The sequence below is a fragment of the Leptosomus discolor genome, chromosome 1, assembly GCF_034619465.1.
Source record: "Leptosomus discolor isolate bLepDis1 chromosome 1, bLepDis1.hap2, whole genome shotgun sequence".
In the NCBI taxonomy this organism is placed as follows: domain Eukaryota; kingdom Metazoa; phylum Chordata; class Aves; order Leptosomiformes; family Leptosomidae; genus Leptosomus; species Leptosomus discolor.
Genome location: NC_141391.1, coordinates 172,493,986 through 172,514,934, shown reverse-complemented (window position 1 = coordinate 172,514,934; position 20,949 = coordinate 172,493,986). Strand labels below are relative to the sequence as shown.

Sequence of the window (20,949 nt, the reverse complement as noted above, 5' to 3'; positions counted from 1 at the left end):
AGACAAGACAAATCAAAGGCTCAGAGGCAAAACAGCTCTCTGAGCTCTGAACGTCTTTCCCTCCCTCCTTCCTTCCCTCCCATCCGCTCACCCACTCTCCCTCCCTCCCCGGCTCACAGTCCAGCCTCTGTCTAGGGAAGAGACTCTCAAGCAGCCTTAGATGATTATGGATTTTCTGAGCGAGAAGTTTGCCCTGAAGAGCCAGCCGAGCAAGAACAGTGACTTTTACATGGGAGCAGGAGGCACTTTGGAGCACGTTATGGAAACTTTGGACAATGAGTCCTTTTATAGCAAAACGTCAGGCAGCAAATGCGTGCAGGCCTTCAACCCTCTGCAAAGGGCTGAGCATCATGTGAGGCTGGAGAGGACATCACCCTGCCAGGACAACAACGGTGAGTCGCCCTGCCAGGCATATTCTCGCTCCTGTGCTTTGCCTTCCCTGAAGATGTATAGGGGAGGCCAGGGCTTCTACTGCCCGGGGACACCAAAGGCAGCTGTGCAGCCTTTGGGTGCCGGCATGTGAGGGGCTGTCAGGTAGTGGTAAATAGTAGTAATAACAGTAATAGTAATGATGATGATGATGATGATGGTGATAATAGCAATAATAGCAACGTCAACAACAACAACGACGACAACAACAACAACAACAACAACAACAATAATAATAATATAGTCGGGGAAAGTCGACCGCCTCCTTGGAAGTGTTCTTTTCCTTTCAGCGCTCCCCCGCGGCTGCCGCTGTCCCCGCGGCCCCGGGCCGGTTCCTTCGGCCCGTCCCCGCCGCCACCGCGGGAGCGGCGGGGCGCGGAGGGCGCACCGCCCAGCGCGCCGGCACAGCCCGCCCGGGGCTCCCGCCGGCCGGCGGCGGGGAAATGGGGCTGGGAAGGGCCGTCGCGGCGTCGGACGACGGGGCCCGGCGGGTGCTGGAGGGCTCGGCCGCCCCCCGGCCGTGCGGTCACCGGTGTGGCCGAGACCCCGGGCCGGCGTGCGGCGGGTGGCGGACGGGCCGTGCCGGTACGGGGTGGGAAGGGAAGGTCGCTTGGTCAGGTCTGGCTCTTTCAGACAGTGCTCTGCGGGGAGGCTGTGGGATTCGGGGTTTGGGGTTTTCTGTTTTGGTGGGTTTTGCCTTTTTTTTTTTTTTTTTTTTTTTTTTTTTTTTCTTAATTATAATGAGTAATAGTGATTCTTCACACTGACCGAAAACGGCTTCAGTAATTCAAACAAGAGTGCTAATTTTTTTTTTTTCCTAGCTGATCGGCAAGGAGAATGTGGAATGTTTTATTTTTGAAACATTTAATTTTTTTTCCCCAATTATTCCAACACGATGCAAATCACATATAGAAGAAATAGCTTAAAAATATTTTCCTGGCAGAATCGGAAAACGTGGTTAAGGTCGGATGCAATAATGAGACTAACATCATCTTACATTTTTTAACTTCATACAGACATTGAAGAGTTGTTTGTGTTTTGTGGGTTTTTTTGTCTTTTTTTTTTTTTTTTTTTTTTTTTTTTCTGTACGAAACGGTTTGCAAGAAACAATGACAGATTTCTACAAGTGCAACTTAAAAAAAAAAAAAAAGACCTGCAGAAATTTGATTTATACATCGAAGTTTTTCTTAATTAGCTCATTTAATGTGTGCCTTGGGGGCTTTGGGGCATTTCCCATCTATATATGTGTTGATGGTAAGTATCTAAAAGTTGTGTTTGGTTAAAATCAGCTCAGACTGAAAGAAAAGAAATGGGAGAAAAACCCCAAGCAAGATTCTTATTTTATGTTACATGCTATCTTTGCAGATTTTCATTTCAACAGTTTTAAACTTTTTTTTTTTTTTTTTTTTCCTGTTTCTGAGGACAAAAAAACCCCAACTTTTTGAATCCTGTAACATATCACATAACTTTTTCAGTGATGTGAATTATGTAAAAATAGAGAAAATACGACAAGTTTTCAGTTCTTATTGAGGAGCTACAGAGGAATATTTCTTATCTCTACCACTCAGATTTTACCTTAAGACAAATAGTTCCTGCAATCCTTATACAAAGTATATGAAACCTCTTTTAATAAGTTAACGTTTTGCAGAAACTCTCTGTATTTTGTAACCATAACAAACTTAATTGGAAACAATTCCACTTTACAAATCCAAGAGAAGGTATATGGAATCTATTCAGTTTGTAAAACGAAGTTAATTTTCGGTTTCATTTGCTCCTTGATTTGGCAGTTTACAGTTATTTAGTTTACTTCACAGTTATTTTGTATTTTCATCGAAATAGAATTTTTTACATCTGTTTCCTAGTTTAAAGGCACATTTGTCAATAGTTTTATGCCACTTATCTTATAGAAAAGTCTGTTTTGGTCTAAGATTCCTTATCTGTGCAACTCTAGTTGAAGCTGATTTCATGGATTATTAACTGCTTCAGTGGCAGAGTAAAAATATTCAGGTACTCTCATGCAGTCTCATTACACTGAAAGATTTTAGATTATTTTTTCAGATACAATTCTCAGCTAAAATTCAATGTGATTTAGCACATTTGCTCTTGTCTGTGGTTAGTATTACAGACTCCTCTTCCACGATCTCATATAAAAACGTGCAGCCACATAGAATCTGTTTCCCTGTGAAACTGTTTTATACGAACTCTTGAATTTAAAGTCCCCCCCATTTAACCAGTTATTTCCCTCCCCCACCTTGTGTACAGTGAACTATGGAATTACTAAAGTGGAAGGACAGCCTCTTCACACTGAGCTGAACAGGCCCATGGACAATTGCAACAATCTCAGGATGTCTCCTGTGAAAGGGATGCAGGAGAAGGGGGAACTCGATGAACTTGGTGACAAGTGTGACAGCAACGTCTCCAGCAGTAAGAAGAGGAGACACAGAACAACTTTCACCAGTTTGCAGCTGGAGGAACTGGAGAAAGTGTTCCAGAAAACTCACTATCCCGATGTCTATGTAAGAGAACAGCTAGCTCTGAGAACAGAGCTCACTGAGGCCAGAGTCCAGGTAGGAACCAAACTTCAGCATTTCCATGACAAGTTGTGCATTGTAGGAATTGGTGAACGACACTTTTGGGGATTGTACAAAAGCCCATAAAGCTAAAGTAAATATCTGGGTTTGCTTTCTTTCTTTATGGATATGAGCTGTTACGCTGTAGCACTAAAATAACTTGTTATTTTTTCAAACAGCTTATGTTGTTGTTCTAGAAACTTGTTTAAAGGACGAGAAAACAAAATCAACAGTAAAGGAGTCTTGATCTCTGGTAGTTTTGTCTTACTGTCAGAATTCCAGGCAGTAAATACATGAAGTGTTACATGTAAAGATCCCATTGAAGGGACGTGTTGCATGTAGTTCGGACTGATGACAATGCGGAACTCTGATGTAGAGAAATCTGCATGTGTTACGACATGAAAAGTACAATATAAGAAGTAATCAAATTCCTTGTTTCTGTTACTTCTGAAGAGTATGCAGTGAAATTGCACACACGTAAATATGTATAAATATATGTGTGTGTGTGTGTGTGTGTGTGTGTGTGTGTGTGTTTGTGTCTGTGTACAGCAAGGACGTAATCCTTTCATCTCTGTTGAATGGAATAAACTTAAAAATCATGAAATTGGGAAGTATGTTTGCTGGTTTTTAAACTTGCACAACCGATGGATAAAGTTATTCTAATTTCTGGAACAAAGCAAACCGTTGGCCACTTAGTGCAGTATTTGAGTATCTTAATTGCATATGAAGTTGATTCATTCTGTATGTGCTCGTGCGGTAATCTCAACCATATTTATGGCTTTGGATGTGTAATGGTGAGAAAAGAAGCTAAATATCCAGGAAATGCAGCCTTTCCTCCATTTAGAGATCTTCCCTTAGAAAAGGGTGTCAGCTGCATTTTGCGAGTTTATCCTATTTTTATTTATCCCCATTCTGGTAATACTCACCATTTCAATTTAGGGAATAGCAGTCCTGTGGATTCTTACAGACTGGGATTGATTTTTTTAATTTAGTGACTTGAATATGATAACAACTTCGCAACTTGTAATTAAACACATACTCACACATGCATATAAAGAAATAGACGTCAGCGCACATGCACACAACTGAAATTAAACCAGGATCACTTTCAGAAACAAACTTGACTAATTAATTTTATAAAGAAGAGATCTTTTCATGTCTATTCAATCAGACAGTATGTTCACTGCTGTCATCAGAAAATAGAGTCCAAAATCATGTGTCAGTTACATCAATATGATATCAGTGATGCCAGCGGAATTTAGTTCAGTGCCTTTTAACTCTTCATGTTCGGTGCAATCCCTCTCCCTCTGAATTTGGTACAGTTTTTCAAGTATGACTTCCATTCATTAGGATTTAGTCTTGACTTAAAAAAAAAGCTTGCGTAATGCTAAAACAGTGTTCTTACAGTTGTATAATTCTGGGATAATTAGAACTACTCCAAGAATACATTAATAGTCAGAACAGGGAGGGGAGAATTGGGCTAAAATGTGTCAACTGACTTTTTAAATCACACTTTTTTCTAAGTTTTAGAAGCTTCATATGGTAAAAGTACTAAACACGAGAGAGCAAATGTAAAAACATATATGTCTGCACCAGATTTTTACAGAATATCTATTTCTATTTTGTTTAAACATGTTCTCCCGTTTCTCAAAAGATAACTGATCTTTGCATTTCTCATTTGTTAAATATGAAAGGAAATGGTGATCATTTTTATCCAGAACAGCAACAGTATTCCATCACAAGATTAAGCAATTTAAAAGGCCTTACATCATTAGAGGCGAGCATCTGGCAATTCAAGGATAACAAGCAGCAGATTTTTATATTGCTTTGTGGAGGCAAATGGTTACTTTATCTCTGCCAAGAGTCAGTTTCTAGTAAAATGATGTAAACAGAAACATTTTGGGGGATTGTCAAAGGAAAAAATGTGTGCTTTTTTTCTTGTATAGTTACTATAAATTCAAGCAAATTGTTTGATTTAGTTTAACAGAGTGATCAGCTGGATACCTTACCCACATTCCCCTTCACCGCCATTTCATCAACGTCCAATTTAATATTTGTCTTACATACATGCAGAGAGAGCCAACCTGAACTTAATTTATCTAAGTTGTTCTCTTTCCTGCTGCATGTCAGTGAAGTAATTGGCACCCATTTTAAGGGGATTGTCAAGGTCTTTTTTCAATGAAAGAACCTCACGACTAAATTCCCTTAGCGTGTTCTTGATGCTTCCTGTGGAGACATGAATTTTTTTTTCCTTTTCTTTTCTTTTTGCTGAGCCTCAGGCATCATAAATAAGATGAATTTACCAACAAGGTCCCTAACAATACACACTCAGCAGTTGCATGCATGGGCCTTGCTTTGATTGCAGAGTACATTTTAAAAGATCGTACACACTAAATTTGCAACAAGCCCTTGGGAATTAAAATGAGCAAAATTATGCCCTGGTTGCTTAATCAGCACGAGAAGACAATTGAGTGCTCCAAAGATCAAGGCAAAAACTGAATTATAAACCAAACAGTATTATTTTAAATATCCCACCATCAGGGATCAGGAAATAGACCTCCCAATGAGATTCACAGGTAGTGTCTATGTAAAAAAACCCAAACCCCTATTAATATGTGTATCTATACAAATGGATTCATGATCCATTTAGCAGGAAGACTAACCAATGACATTGTTTCCATAAAAAAAAAAAAAAAAGGTTCTGTTAGTAGTGTGACTTCTAGAATGAGTTTGCTCATAGCTGAACAATAAAGACTTATTTGTATAATATTATTTTTATAAAGGAACAGTTACTTTTCTTAGCAACCCCTTTAATTCATCAGAATAAGTCTTAGCCAGTCCAAACTAACTTGTTTGAAAGAAAAAAAAATTTGAAGACACGGGACAATGATAGATGTCAGTCATAGCAAGAAATGTGCATATAATAGGTTTTGAGACAACACCCAACACTCAAAATATTACAGAACAGTCCAAAGATTGTTTAAGCAAAAGAAAGTACTTTTTATTTGACAAAAAGACATTGTTTCAGGTCTAAACTCTTTCATAGTCCAAGCATAAAGTGCCATTCTTTAGTCCTCCATTGTCAGAAACAGGTATCACCTAACATAAATGTGAAAAAAATGTCACAAGAGTTTTAAAGCTGTCTGTGATCTCATGTTTTTTTTTATTGTCTTCTGCCCTGTTAGACTTCCTTACAGAAATCTTTTCTGCAATGCAGACTACTGTCCTGGTGCCAGCTTTTCTTGCTTTTTCATTATTGCACTTGATAAAGCTTAGGTATACCTCTAGGAGGCAGATCATAGGTAATCATATCAAGTCAGCGGGTGTGCGAAATTAAGAGAAAGTTTCTTTACTGTTTGACTTGCTGCTACTCAGTGATTTTCCTCTACAGAACTGAATTCTGTTAAAGTTAGCACTGCCTGACAGATTGATTTTTCCTCTGCCTTTTTTTTTTTTTTTTTTTGAGACACTAGGAAGGAAATAATACTCTTAAAATAGCCAGAAATACTTAAGCAGGTCTGACATTGAGAATATCGAAACTGCAAGAAATTCATCCTCAGGTGGAGTACTTCTTTTTCTTAGAGAAATGGAAATCTTCAAAGCTACTGTCTAAAATCTCTTGGGTTTTTCATAAAACTCTTTGCACATTATGTAATTGAGTTTACCTTGATGATTGTTTCCTCATACACTATAGGTTTGGTTCCAGAATCGAAGGGCAAAATGGAGGAAAAGAGAACGCTACGGTCAGATCCAGCAAGCTAAGAGCCATTTTGCTGCCACCTATGATATTTCTGTTCTTCCAAGGACTGACAGCTACCCTCAGGTATGGTAAAGACCAAGTAGTACTTTGGTTCTACGTTTACCTTCTCCTCCATCCTTCGGCACACATGTGCACAGAAGATGCATGAAGACTTTCCTGTGTTTAGCTTCCTGTGTTCTTTAGACAGGTTGACAGGACCTGCCATTGTGAACAACAGTTCCAACATCCAGTATGAATAATTAACTCTTAAAGTACAAGTATTTTTTAAACACCAGTCTTAGGAGCTGCAGAGTTTTGTATGAGTTGTGTAAGGAGAATGGCTGGCAATATGGTTGTGCAGCTAAGTCTTCCCTGAACATAAAATTATGTGGGGATTTGAATCACTTTTAGGTCCATACGCAAGTTCTGAATGAAGTCGAGACCCATTAAGCTTGACAGGAATGACGTAATTTTGACTGCAATAAGGTCACTATTACCCTTCTGGGGTATTTATATTTGCAGGCACAACTGTCTTAACAACTCTGGTGTTCTATGCTTCGGTAAGATGAGCCATAAACTATGCAATCTCTAGACAACTTCCTTCTGATGTATTAAACATGCACTATTTCTTTGAATACAACAAGTCTTCTACTAGCATGAAAACATATTATGGCCATGTACAATCAGAGTTGAATGTATATCGCTGGGAGAGGGAAGCAGAGAGACAAGAAAACTCTCTCAGACAGTAGTAGTTTGTTTATTTTATTTTTTTATTTTTCAGTGCTTCATTAGTATATAGCAAGGTATACTGTGTAATAAGATCATAATCTTCTGTCTCTGTTCTCCAGTCCTTTGGTTTACTGCCTTGCCTCACTCTCTGTTGTTGTTTTTCTGCTTGTTTGTTTCAGTACATTGAATACTTTTATTCTGAAGCCATTGTTTTTTATGTCTCTAGCTTCCCATTGATTTTACCACATAATTAAAAAAAAAAAGCGCCACACAAAGCAAAAATCTTGTACGGGTGCCTGTGGTAAAGTCCTTCCACTGCTGCTGTCCTGGTGCTCTTCTACTTCATTAGGTAGCAGGGTCTCTGCCAGCCTTAAGAATATACTTATGTTCTATGTGGGCTTGCTTTGGTCATTCTCTACATTGGCTACGTGCCTAGCTTTGGACCAGAGCCCATGTGTCATCTACCCAGCTTAAAGTGCTCTACTTCTGAGGAGGTTGAATGTTACTATCTTTGGTGCCTGGGCCAGAGCTGTTTTGTGTTCCAACAGCTCAGAGCACGGGCACAACCATTTCTGATCTGGTGGCACTTATAAGCCTGCCTGTTTTTATTTTATAATGTAATAGTGCATTATTTCAAATTACTTCAGAAACCACTGCATGATACACTCTGTATGTAAGCAGGAGGACACAATACTTATTTGAGACCTATCTAGGTGGAGGTATGCAGAAAGACTTTAAGCACTCCTAGTCAGATTTGCAAAGACATAGATGTACAGTCACTCAAAGATCTCACTTAGGGTATTCAAGTATCTTTTGAAGGCATCTCTGACTTATCTATAGTATCACAACAGATGATTCAAGGAATAGTACTTAAGCTTTGGGCTATTCCTGACTCAGTTCTTTAGACTAAATTTTGTGTCTTTAAGCTCACCTTGTATTTTCAGTAGGACTTCATCTACAAATTTTCCCAATTGACAGAAGTTTCATTAGCATAAGATAATGGAATAATGCATGTCGTTGTAAGCACTTAAAATGGTTCGCCCAAAATTAATGTTTCTAAAAAAGACATACTTCAATTATATGAGAAAATAATCCATAAAAATCTGAAGTGAATGAAACAAACCAAACGTGAAGTCACTGCATTTCTATTTAAAAGTTTGTTAAAAAACATCTTTCCTAGGCTGGTGACACAACTAAGTTTCAGTCTGGTAAAACTTTGTATCATTAATTTATAAGTGCTTAAAAACAGGAGATTGAAATAGAAATATTGGTACCATAATCTTAAAGTGTCTCTAAAATGGGTAGAAATATAAAATGTATATTCATTCATAAACATAAATATGTAGTACTCACCTACAACCACAGACTAACACACTGCAGGTAACAGACAGGCACAAACACAGGATTGAGTCTGGTCACCTGCACAAGAAAGTTGTGTTGTCCTGTATTGTACTGAACTTCTTGAAAAGGAACAAAGACCTAAATGAAGGTGTGAGTCCACTTTACATTGGCTATTCCAGCTGAGAGCTTGGGTGCATAGTTTGGCTACATGATAAAAACAAGGTGTTTACTTCTCTTTAAATAGGTGGCTATTTTGCTGTATATGGGAATATGAATAGGTGTCCAGGCAATTATCACACAACAGTTAATGTAATTTTACTTTCTTGTTAACCCGGTGGTAATTCTTCATAGTTTCATATTCTTAAATCCTCAGTTTCAGTAAAAACATGTCTGTATCATATACATAACATTTCCAGTGAGAATGCTTGAGGTAATGAAAGTCTGTAATGTCATTACATTCAAAACTTTTGAACTAGATGTCCGTTTATAAGTGCCTCATTTATGGAAAATAAATATACCATACATGAGGTGCTATAGATTCATTGATCTATCCCACAGTTCAGGCAGAAAGAGATATTTAAAACTGTTAGCTGCATATCTAGATTTAGTGTTATAGATTTATCTCCCAAACAATTCCATTATTTCAGTGTAGTTAATGCTAGAAAAGAAATAAGATATCCTTTTTTCCTTTTCTTTTTCCTTTTTTTCCCACTCCCCCCCTGCCCCCGCTTACAAGCACTCTTATTGTGACACTGATATCAGTAAATATTAGACAAGCTTTGCCATACTTTTGAGCAAATAGTTTTTCTTGGGGATTGTGGAACACAGATGACTAGAGTTTATTTACGAAGCCTTTATTAACATAGGGGAAAACAGACTCTCTATTGCTGGCAAAAAATATGGAATGAATGTTGAAAAAGGATGAAATCAAGCTGAGAAGTTTACTGCTGTGTGACAGAAGGAACAGGAACGAATGTGAATTTCTGGTGTGCATTATTGGAACTTGCAGTCTGAAAAATTCTGTTTTGAGCCCCACCACGGATATGTTCACAAAACAGACATCCCATTTGCATTCCAGAAGAAACATGAGTCTCTTTTGCAGTCAACAGAGGGTGTGGAGACCCCTGCTTAGTCTCTTCACCAATTATCTTCATCAAGTACAAATTAAGAACATGCTGCTGCTATGCATTGTGTGACTATATAAACCTGAAAGGTTTTGCTGTAAGAAAATTATCTTTTCAGCTTATTTTAGATAGAAGTTTGGCTCTGAATCAGAGAATGGTTGAAGTTGGAAGGGACCTCTGGAGGTGGTCTGGTGCAATCCCTATTTCTATAATCCAGTCTAATTTTTCTGTTAAATTGCATATCTTCATCTTCAAAATAGTAATAAACAATTCAGTTTGTTTTTTTTGTTTTTTTTTTTTTTTTTCCCTAGATCATAATTGTTTGTTTTGCAAATTCAGCTTAACCTTAACTATTTTTACAGTATGCTGACTTTAGGTGTTGCTTATTGTGAAAAATAGTTGCTCAGCTGGCTCCCAAGAAGTTCAGTATCTCCTAAACTGTCCAAATTCTGCACTCATACATCTTCCATTAATTATACTGGTAATACCTGGATTGCAGAGGAGAACAGGTTGTACAATGTTCCACGACAACCATCAGTTATTCGCAATTTTTTTCTAGGCTTTAACATTAAAAACACCACAGAATTGTTAAGATTACACTCAGATGGAATATTTAACTTTTGGCAGCATTATGCTGAAAATCAGATTTTTCTAGGAAAATGTTATATGCAGTACTTTTCATTCATTTTAGTGAAAGGTTTCAGTTTCACTAGTTTCGGTATTTAAGTTTCAAGTTTCTCTTGTAGATGCAACATGTTGTGGTCTAAGCAATCTTAAGTGCACTCAGAACATAATTCACTGGTTAAATCTCTTATCCCAGACACTTTGAGTCTCATTAATTAGCAATATTCTGCTGATGGTGTGAAAGCTAACAGGCAGCCTCTTAACATCAGTGGGGAAAAAAATCCAAATTCACTTCATAGAGATGTTTACTTCAACTCATCTGAGTAGATGTTATTAAACAAACAATACTTGATTTGGTTACCTAAATTCAGTGTCTAGTGTTATTAAAGATGTCTTGGGATATCAGACACTGTTATAGTGCTGATGAACAGGACTTACAAGAAGGATGCATCCTTCAAGGGAGGCAGCTGGTGGTTTGATAAATACTACACATCTGTGTTTAGGAAACTTAACCAAAGGGAATTCTATGCCAGAGATGGGTTCCCTTTAAAGTTGGTGAAAATCTGGTCAATTAAGTTTTCTGTTCCTAAAGTATGAGGTATAAATTAGGTAAGACGATCTCTAAAAATATATTTTTTTCTGTGATGCTTGGTTCAGCTGCAGACATCTATAGTTGTCTTCAATGGGTCTATATATTATGTTTTGGGAGAGAAACAAAAAACTGGTTGCTTAGCCTTGCTCTTCTCTTACCTTATTGGTCTTGACTACTTTTGCTGTCCTATGCCTAGTGAGAAGGCTAATGTTACAAAGGGTACTTGACCCTGTCAAATTTAATGTTTAAGTATGAGAAGTGGCAAGGGACTAAAAACACAAGACAAAGTTTCATTTTTTTATCCCCTCATTTACACACACAAGAGTGAAAAGCCTACACTATTAACACCTAGACCTCCAGCTTCCCTGTATGAGTTAAATTTATAAAGATGTTATCTTCAAAAATGTAAGTGCATCAGTATATAAATAAACATTAAAATTTATCCTTAAGCGGATATAAAGGGCAATATTTTTGCCTCACCTGGGCTCTTTCCATACTTTGCATCTTTTCTTCTGGCTTGTTCTTTGAGTCTAGTTCATCTGTTGTTATTGTTCTTCTAAGTTCTTTTGAAATGTTTTTATCCTGTCACATCATTATACTTTCCCTCTTAATTTCACATGTGAAATTTATTGTTTGCTTCTCTTATTTACTTGAAAATGCAGGCAAGAGTTTGATAGAATTGAATTTAAGTTTTTTTTTTTTGGTGGAAAACCCCAGCCTAGTGCAGATGGGAATCCTGAAGAGACAAAAATGTTTCAAAGTTATGGGAACTGGAGTGATACAGAAGGTGTAGAAATCTCAAAAACAGAAGAAGGAAGAGGCTGACGTGTGCCTTCCATCCACCAGACTGATAAATCAAATTAAATATGTTGATCAGTATGGCATCACATGATTTGTTTTGGCAATCAAAGAGTGTAGAAGTGGTATCAGTATACATGTGTTATGTACTAAGTCCTTGGATCATCATTACAGTTCTGCTCTAGCCTTAGTACATATGGGTAATTCTCATTAGCAATAATCAAAGTTACATGTGCCAATTAAATCTTTCATATGGCATATATTAGACACCACATGTTATATGACTTTAAAATTCTTTTAACTGTAGTAGACATATAAATGACAGTTAATCACAATAGTTCATTAAGGCTATGGGTACACTGATTAAGTAGGAGTAGATGTGGTAGACACATCTGAGCTAGCTTCAAAGAAGTTTTATCGTATACTCATGCTGTCTGGCTGTGACACCATGGAGCTCAGGCTGGGCTACCACCTGGATGGTATGTTGCTTGCTGCATATGTGCTGACTGTTGCACTGCTGTGGCTGATCTTCCAACAAGAGTAACACTTCTAAACTTTTTGGGTGGTGTCTGTTCCACACAAAGTAGTTTCTGCACTGCATTTTTATTTTTCTTAGTTCTAAACCATCACTGTATGTGGTCCTCCTTGCAGTCTTAACATGTGATTTGTTGCTTTATTTTTTTTTTTTTTTTGTGAAACATATATTTCTTTGTGTGTGAGTGACTTTAGCTGGGGCTTAATTATAAGGCAAACCCTTTTTTTTCTGAGATAGACACGTCTTTTTAGTAGTATTTTTCGAAGTATGAAATTTGTCTTTAACTCTATAATAGACGTGAATTATAATTAATTCTTATCATAACTGGCCCTGAGATTGCAGTAGGGAGAAGGTACAGTTTATCTATAAAACATCCTGCACAAGAAAGCAAGCTTGATAATTTTCTGAGTCCTGCATTATTTTGCACCTTAGCAAGCTTGCTAAGCAAGAAATCAAATGAACAGACTTTTGTTTTGTTCACTGTATGTAAGGTCTAAATGTGGATTGAATGGGTCCATCGTATTTTAGAGCCGTAGAGTTAAGCATCTCACTACCAAGGGCTAACTTGAATTTTATGGACATATCTGGAAATGGTATGCTGCAGCTTTCTCACATGTATGTGAATACAATACAGTACAGATGATCTTCACATGTTCATTAGGTCCAATGACTCCTATAAAATGATCACAAATTACACCAAGAAGTATTCTGTCTTCTGATATAAAGGAAAAAATACAATGAGAGTGGTTAAGCCTTGAAACAAGTTGCTCATAGAAGTTATTGAATCTCTGTAGCTGGAGATACTCAAAACTTGTCTGGACAGGTCTTGAGTAACCTGATCTAAATTCAAAGTTAGCTGTGAGCAAGAGTTTGGAATAACAGTCCCAGAGGTCCTTTTCAGTTTAAATTGTTCTGAGAATATATGAATCTGCAAAATCGGGGAGTACAGGTAAATCTCTGCCCATACTTTGGCTGTTCCTAAGAAGCCCCCAGAAAAAAATACTGTGGCAAGTGACAGACCAAATTAATTGTGCTGATGGACTAGGAACAGCCTACAGATCATGAGTTGTAAACTAGCAGTTTTGAGCAGTTTAACAGCTGTTGTGTTTATTCTGCCTGAAGTAATTCCTTGTGCAAGCACAGGATTCATGTTTTGTGGCAGTGCAAGAATTGTTGCTTCACACAAACAGAAGAGTGACAAATATTCAGCAAATCAGTCTCTGACATTCACGTGTTTTCTATGATTAGGTAAATTCTTAACTGTTCTATTGGTGCCACTATTTTCTCCCTTGCAATGCCCAGGAATATCCCGAAAACAGACTGAATGTCTAATTTCCAATTGGTTACTAAAGTAATTATAATAACATACAACATAACATATATTATGTAATATAATAATAATAACAACAATAACTTATTACTTCATATCTAGAGATATTAAAAAAGATTAACATTTTTTTTCCCACGTGAAGCACTGAAACACATGTCCAGTCAAATAGAAGCTGTGTGCACTCATATGTGTGTCTGTCGGAAACAGATGCCAGTCTGGATAGGCAGGTGACTCAAATCAAGACATTTGGTGCTGGGAGAACGAAAGCTGGGTAAGTGATAGTAAAACTCTCAGAAAATGTGGACATTTGAGTTTATGTGATTTCTTCAGGTGCTGTATAAGAAGGCTGAAGCTCCAGGAGCTTGAAGTTTTAACAGAAAAAAATGACATGAAGTGGGATGACCAATTACCTCAGCTAATTTTCCACTGCAGTGTCAAGCAGAAGGTCATATGCTTAGGAAATGATATCATAACCAGGTTAACAACCATAACTCTCCAGTTATGTTCTTGTCACAGCTATGAAATCCTACTTCTTTTTTCTATGGTGAAGGGTGTGTGCGTGTATGTGTACGTATAAAACATACAGTAGGTAAATATATTGAAGGGCTCTGGTAATTTCATGGTAACCACAAGAGCAAAGCTCAAGTTGTTTGTGATGTTAACAGAAACCAGAGATGTGCTATATGTATAGCCTCATTCACAGTCTCTGAATTGCCTTTTATATAGTTCATGGATCACACAAGAGTTTAAGAGGAAAAATATTTTCTTTAAATTCATGTACATAATGTTCCTTTTCCTTCCAACATACCAGAAGAGGGTCTGATAATTTTGACTTATTGTAAAACATTACTGTATTTATTTTTAATACAGGAATACCTTCTGCAGCTAAATTTCACTACAGGTTATTTAGGTTGTAAGTCCTAAGAAATGAAAATCTAATATCAGAAATGAAGTCACTCAACCAACAAAATGAATAGAAAATTGATATGACTGAAACGTTCTTTTGGAAAGCATAGCTGTCTCAAGAGAGAAGATGTAAGCCTTTCCTAGCATCTTGTGGCATTTCTGAAGTTAAGTTTACTAATTTGGATTCCTTCCTCTAAGGAAGAAACCTAGGGCACCTCTTTGAAAGTTTTAGGACTGAATAGCTTTTTCACATATTTCTTTGACAAGACATTGGTATGTTTTAGGATTTGCGGCTGAACTCTGTTCGCATTTACACCTGTGCAATCTCACTGAAGTTAAATTGAAAGAGGTTTGTCTAGGATAAAAATATCAGGAAAATTGATGGTACTAAACTTAGTTTACTGCAAACCAAACTGCCAGAAATATGGAAGGAGAGAGTGATTTTGTGATACCTCCAGACCACATAGGTTATTAGGCACTTTCAAACTCAGCCTCTGAATCTTTTGAAGTCTTTCTGTCATGACTATATTAAAGGTAAACTCATGCATGTTTCTATTTACAACAGATTTTTAGGAATAATTCTCCCCATAATTACATCTGTGCAGCCTGGGCAAGTGCAGCATTTGGCATAGCATTTCTCAGAAAGAAATCTTACTAAGTCAGATAAATGAGACTTTGTAGCATGTGAATTAGCTTTGAAGATTATGAGCTCCTTCAGGATTAGCTCCTGTGTTAGACACTGCATAGATGAACTAGTCTTCCCTGGACAAATTCATCCTGTTGTGAAGGTTCTGAGACTAACCATTTGGCCTGGAAATGCCATCAAAAAGAATGGGGTTCTACGTGCATCTGTTTAATTTTTTTTTTTATTTTTTTTTCCCCCCTCTGGATTCTTTTTTAGATGTATGAGCTCCCTGTTTCAATTAAGAGTTGTACCAGCAAAACAAACTGAAATAGAACAGCATGGAAATAGGAATGGGTGACTTGTTTTGTACGAAGAAAGGGAAAGAAATCACCAACAGTTGCTTAATCTGCCACTGCTACCGCAAAAAACCATATATGTAATCATGAAATACAATAAAATACAATTAAAAGTTTCTAAAAATCCTGAACAAAAAAAGAAAGGCAATGATTTTTGTATGGATACTGGGTTTCTGTTTTTCCCAGTTCATGACTGGGACAGAATGTGTGCATCTTTGGCTTTCAAGAAAAGTGGAGATATTCTCTGGATTTTACAGGCTTTCAGCTGCTGTCTTCTTTAGTGCTCTTGTCTGTACTCTAATCACATGCTATGTGACTCCAAACTCATTAAGTTTGTGAAGGCAGTAAGCCTTATGAGTCTCAGTGGATGACTTCTCAGTTGTCGTACACTCAGCTACCACACTTTCCAGCTCTTTCAGGGTCGCTTGTTTCTTTATTGTCATAATCTGAGAAACCTTCCAAGCAATAGGACACTCAGGAATCTCTGAATCATGAGCCATAAGAGATGTACTGCTCTCTTTGGAAATGATCTATGTGGTTGAATGTAACAAACTTTCATAAGCAAGACAATGGTTTACACAGGTCCAGGTAAGATATGTCTCTTAATCCCCAGATAAACCACCTGTTTTCTGAAGATGAAAAAAAATTTTGTTTGATTCTAACTCAAAACTGGTTCTGATGGGTTAATTAAGGAGTAATAAGGCAGCTGAGGACAATTTCAAGCTGCAGAGGGTCTCCCATGGACTTCTACAGTCTTCTAAGAGTCTTCTAAAAACAGCTGAAGGGAGAAGGGAAGGATGGGAACTGGAACGTTCTGAAGCTCTCACTAGAGTCTCTTTCCTCCTGTAGATCTCAGGAGGCCCACAAGAATGAGGAAAAAATCCTCAATAACCTTCCCCATGCACTGTATTCACTCCCTTACATCTCAGCAGACCACCTAAGATATGTAGGAGCAGGTATCTGAGGTTTCCCCACTAGCTGTGCATAGAGTGTGTGTGTGGAAAAGCAAGCTGCATTCAAGTGGGTGTGGAAGTGTGTGTATGCCTGTACACATGCATGTCTGTGTGAAAAAGGAGTTGGGCAGACCAAGTTTGGGGAGATGTGACTTTTTCCCAGGCTTCTGCAGGAAACGAAAATGGAGCATTTACTGGTTCTATTTTGCTGCTGGAATTGCCAAAGAGACCAAATTAGTTCGTCCACCCCTGATGACCTCTGCTAGTACAACTGTTCAAAATTTTAAGTTTTAAAATAAGACTCTATCTCATCCTTTTGCTATCTGCACTAGATCTCAGCTAGATGAGTTCAGTGAACCATAATTTATTTCTTTAGCTTGTTGGTGGTTTGGTGGGTATGTGTTCTTGCAAAGTAATAAGACAATGGGAAAAAAACAACTCAGCATTAGAAACATGTTTTCATTCTGTATGTGTGTATGTTTGTGTCTGTCATAATTCATTACTTCCCCTGACCTCTACTTTGGCAGAAAAAGAATCACTCAGCTAGAGAGATAACCTACATATCTTAAAGCCAAAATTCCTTTGTCTATGGATTTGGAACATGAAGGCAAAAATTGAGTTTGAAGTGGGAATTCACTTCACAGTTCTAACCGAAGAGTAATTTCAATTACTCCAACATATAGCAGAGAACAAAGACATGTGGGCTCAATCCCAGTGCATCAGAGCAATGATATATTGAACAGACAACAGATTTTTAGGACGAAGACAAATTTAGCAAAGTAAAACAGAAAGAAAAGGATACAGTTACTGGCTGAGAAGTTCTATGCTGTGAATGAGGGCTACAAGTGTCTTGTATCATGATATTTGTACACTAAAAAAAACAACCCTCAAACAAAACCAAACCCCTCATATCTTAGGAAAGAGATATAAATAAAAGTGGGGAAGAAATATAAAGCTGTATATTGAATAATGGTAAGTGCAAGTGAGAAATGACTGAGGAAGTTAGAGGATGTCAGAAATTATATCCATGTAGTACTGATAGATATAGAGCAGAGAGTTTAAAAAGACAGGACAGCTGCCAAGTGTGAAGTTTAGTTACAGCAAAGTGAATAGAGGAGGAATGAAAGAGATAACGACAGGAGCTGACTTGTGCTAGGTCTTGAAAATCTTTCCATCTGTTCATCTAGTAACAAGTAAGTGAAAAATACCTATTCATAAATAACATCTATACATAGATGATAGGAGAAGGCCTGAGACTCAGAATGAAGCTTTAAGTGACTGCCAAGTACAGAAGGCATTGCACATCAAAGCTTGAATACGTGGTTACTCCAGATCTTCAACAGACATTGCTGGTAACCACAAAATTTGTGTCTAGTCTGTCATGCAATGTTTTCCAGGGATGCACAGTGCAGCCAGTTAAGGCTGAGAGCTGAAACAGAAACGCCCTCCAATAAAATTTCATATAAAAACATCATAAAAAGAATTTTTATCTTAAAACCATCTTTGAAACAACTTTAGGAAAAAACCTTGGATATATTATCAACCATGCCTGTAGTTTATGGATTCATTTTTGTTAAAAATTTATGCAAGGCTTCTCAATACTTAATTTTGCAAATACTTGTTGGGCTTTGTTGCTTGAGAAATCCTAGTTTGTTTTGTTCACCCTTTTATATTGTTTCCTACCATTACACTAAGAAAGAATTCTCATTAGGAGAAGCTTTTATGGTGAAAACAGCTATGATATTGTACACTCTTTTGACACCTTTTCTCTGAAGTCAGTTGTGTGCTTCCACTAATTTTACCGGCTGGCCGGGCTGATGGCATCCTGAGGTTCAATGGTAAACACTCAGGATAAAACCACAGAGCAAATGGATGACAGAGCAAGGTACATGATTCAGCAGCCCTTGCTCTTAGTGAATGATCCAGTATTTTGACTCATGTAATGTCTTCATGGTATTTTCTAATATGATTGCAGAGAACTAGTTAAGTACTTGTTGCTTGTTTTACAGGAAAACGAATAATGGATGTGTTAAGTGAATCAAGACAAGCATTGCAGAAAACAAAAGATGAACTATTTAAATTTAATCTTGTTCATTTTATATATTCCAGATTCAGAACAATCTGTGGGCAGGGAATGCGGCTAGCAGTTCTGTGGTTACTTCCTGCATGCTGCCACGAGATACGTCCTCCTGTATGACACCTTATTCCCATTCACCCCGGACAGATTCTGGCTACACAGGCTTTTCAAACCACCAGAATCAGTTCAGCCACGTACCCCTCAATAATTTTTTCACTGACTCTTTACTTTCTGGGGCAACCAATGGACATGCTTTTGAAACCAAGCCGGAGTTTGAAAGGAGGTCCTCCAGCATTGCAGTTCTACGGATGAAAGCCAAAGAGCATGCTGCCAATATTTCCTGGGCCATGTAATATAGCAGTACCCTTTCTTCATTTCCTTTTTTTTTTTTTTAATAGCAAACTGAAAACGTTTTTATTTCCCATATTTAAAGGACACAACAATAAGCTGCTGTGTGTGGAATGCTAGAAATCACAATATACACAATGTCTGCTTAAACAAATGCAACATAATATTTAACAATAAAACAAGAATAAACCAAATAGATTTACCATGCATCAAGCTCAACAAGCCCTCTTTGTTTTGGTTTTTATATAGAAATATGTTTTGTTGTACTGGTTGATGAAATATGATTATAGAACCTGAAAAAAAGAATAAAACCATTAAGCAAATACGTCTACTCCCTTGGTTTTTAGCAGTCCTGTATACAAAATTAATGCTTTACAAATGAACACTTCATAAGGGAACAACTCTGTAAAGGAAAATAAATTTATTATACTAAAACTATGAAGTAAATCTCTAAGCACACCATGCAGAGAGGGAAATATATGATCGTTCATGTTGTAGGTGGAATTTGTAAACCTCACTCTCTCAGCACTGTGCTGCTGCTCTGAGCCAGCTCTGCTGTCTTGCCTAATGCATGTTGAGCTTGTTGCAGTTATAAAAATGCACAACTAATGTAATGAGAATAGAAGGTACTCCTTTATTTTACAGATCTGAGTGTATTCCTATTAAAAATAATTTTATTTTTCCCCCAAAAATATCGCTAAAAGCAGGATGACATAACAGAGTTTTCAAAGACATAGACAGATTATGTAAGTCAACTAGTGTTTAAATGATATCTTTAAGGCTGCAGATAGGATATCTTGAAACTTAGATGACTAGAAGACAGCATGAATAGCAGTGCAACAATTTCAGCAGAATTCAGATTTAGAAAAAACCCACAACAACAGCAAAATCTTACTTCCAATCCAGTCAATCTTACTGGTTTTTGTTAATGCTATGGTGAAATTGAAGAGAAAAAAGTCCAACAAGGCTTGCCAGTTTCAGTCTGTAACTGATATCAAAATGTTATAAGAGTACATTTCATTTAGTTTTAGTCACAGTTTGTTGATACTTTGCTTATTTGTTTATTTTTTCAGAGTGTGAGACTGTTTTTCTCCCTTTAAAGTCGATAGGAAACATCTTTCCAACTGCAGTGGCAGCAGGATTTGGCTCTCAGCTCTCAGCCTATCACAAAGGAATTAAAATGTCAGCAGACTTTCTGACATTTCTGGTGGAAAAAAAAATAGAGGAGAAGAAAAATACTTTACATCTGGAGAATTGCTATCTGCTTTGATTTACTTCTCCTCCCTTTCCCCTGTCACATTCCAAGCTCCTTCAGATGAGTGAAATGTCAGCCTCTTTGAAAGCAACAGTCAGTCTCTCAGGTTCATAAAGGCAAAGTAAATTAATTGAAATAAAGAAGGACTTGCATGGCTGTGATTAGAACAGGATACAACTCTCGAGGCACCCCCTGCTCCTTCTTGCCATTAGTTAGGAATGGAGGGTGGATGGGGGGAGAAGGGAAGATCAGGGAAGCACATTTCATCACAGCAACTGCAGAACTACCAGTAATCACAAAAGCAAACTCACAGGAACCCCCAAATTGTCTCTGCTCCCACTCAGGAGGCTAAACTTGGAAACAAAAACAGGAGATGCGTCCATTCTGTAATCTTTGGGCACAATAAAAAACCTTAGCTTTGAAACCATTAGGATCAGTTGAAAATGGGAATTTTAGAGCAGATTCTTATGCAGTTGATTGAAAGAAGGGTTGTCCTGTTTGCCACTAGTAATAAACTTGAAGATTAACACATACGTATACTTCAGTTTGTGGTTTCCTAATTTTATTCTCCTTCTAAAAATTAACTTCAACTTTGGCCTGAGGAACTGGGAAAGAGTA

At 37.5% G+C, this 20,949-nt stretch overlaps 1 protein-coding gene across 1 annotated transcript; it reads left to right on the top strand.

Annotated features, from left to right (window-relative positions):
* Nucleotides 1-160: 160 nt before the first annotated feature.
* Nucleotides 161-19,081, top strand: ALX1 (ALX homeobox 1). Its single transcript, XM_086471303.1, has 4 exons — nucleotides 161-392; nucleotides 2,692-2,996; nucleotides 6,694-6,822; nucleotides 18,761-19,081. Exons 1-4 carry the CDS (start codon nucleotides 161-163, stop codon nucleotides 19,079-19,081), a joined length of 987 nt encoding a protein of 328 aa, XP_086327429.1.
* Nucleotides 19,082-20,949: the final 1,868 nt, after the last annotated feature.

What these genes read in the sequence shown, in the direction of transcription:
- ALX1 (XM_086471303.1), top strand. Translation starts at nt 161, where the DNA reads ATGATTATGGATTTTCTGAGCGAGAAGTTTGCCCTGAAGAGCCAGCCG. An exon ending in ACCCTGCCAGGACAACAACG is followed by an intron (nt 393 to 2,691) that starts GTGAGTCGCCCT and finishes CCTTGTGTACAG; the next exon opens with TGAACTATGGAATTACTAAA. An exon ending in TCACTGAGGCCAGAGTCCAG is followed by an intron (nt 2,997 to 6,693) that starts GTAGGAACCAAA and finishes CATACACTATAG; the next exon opens with GTTTGGTTCCAGAATCGAAG.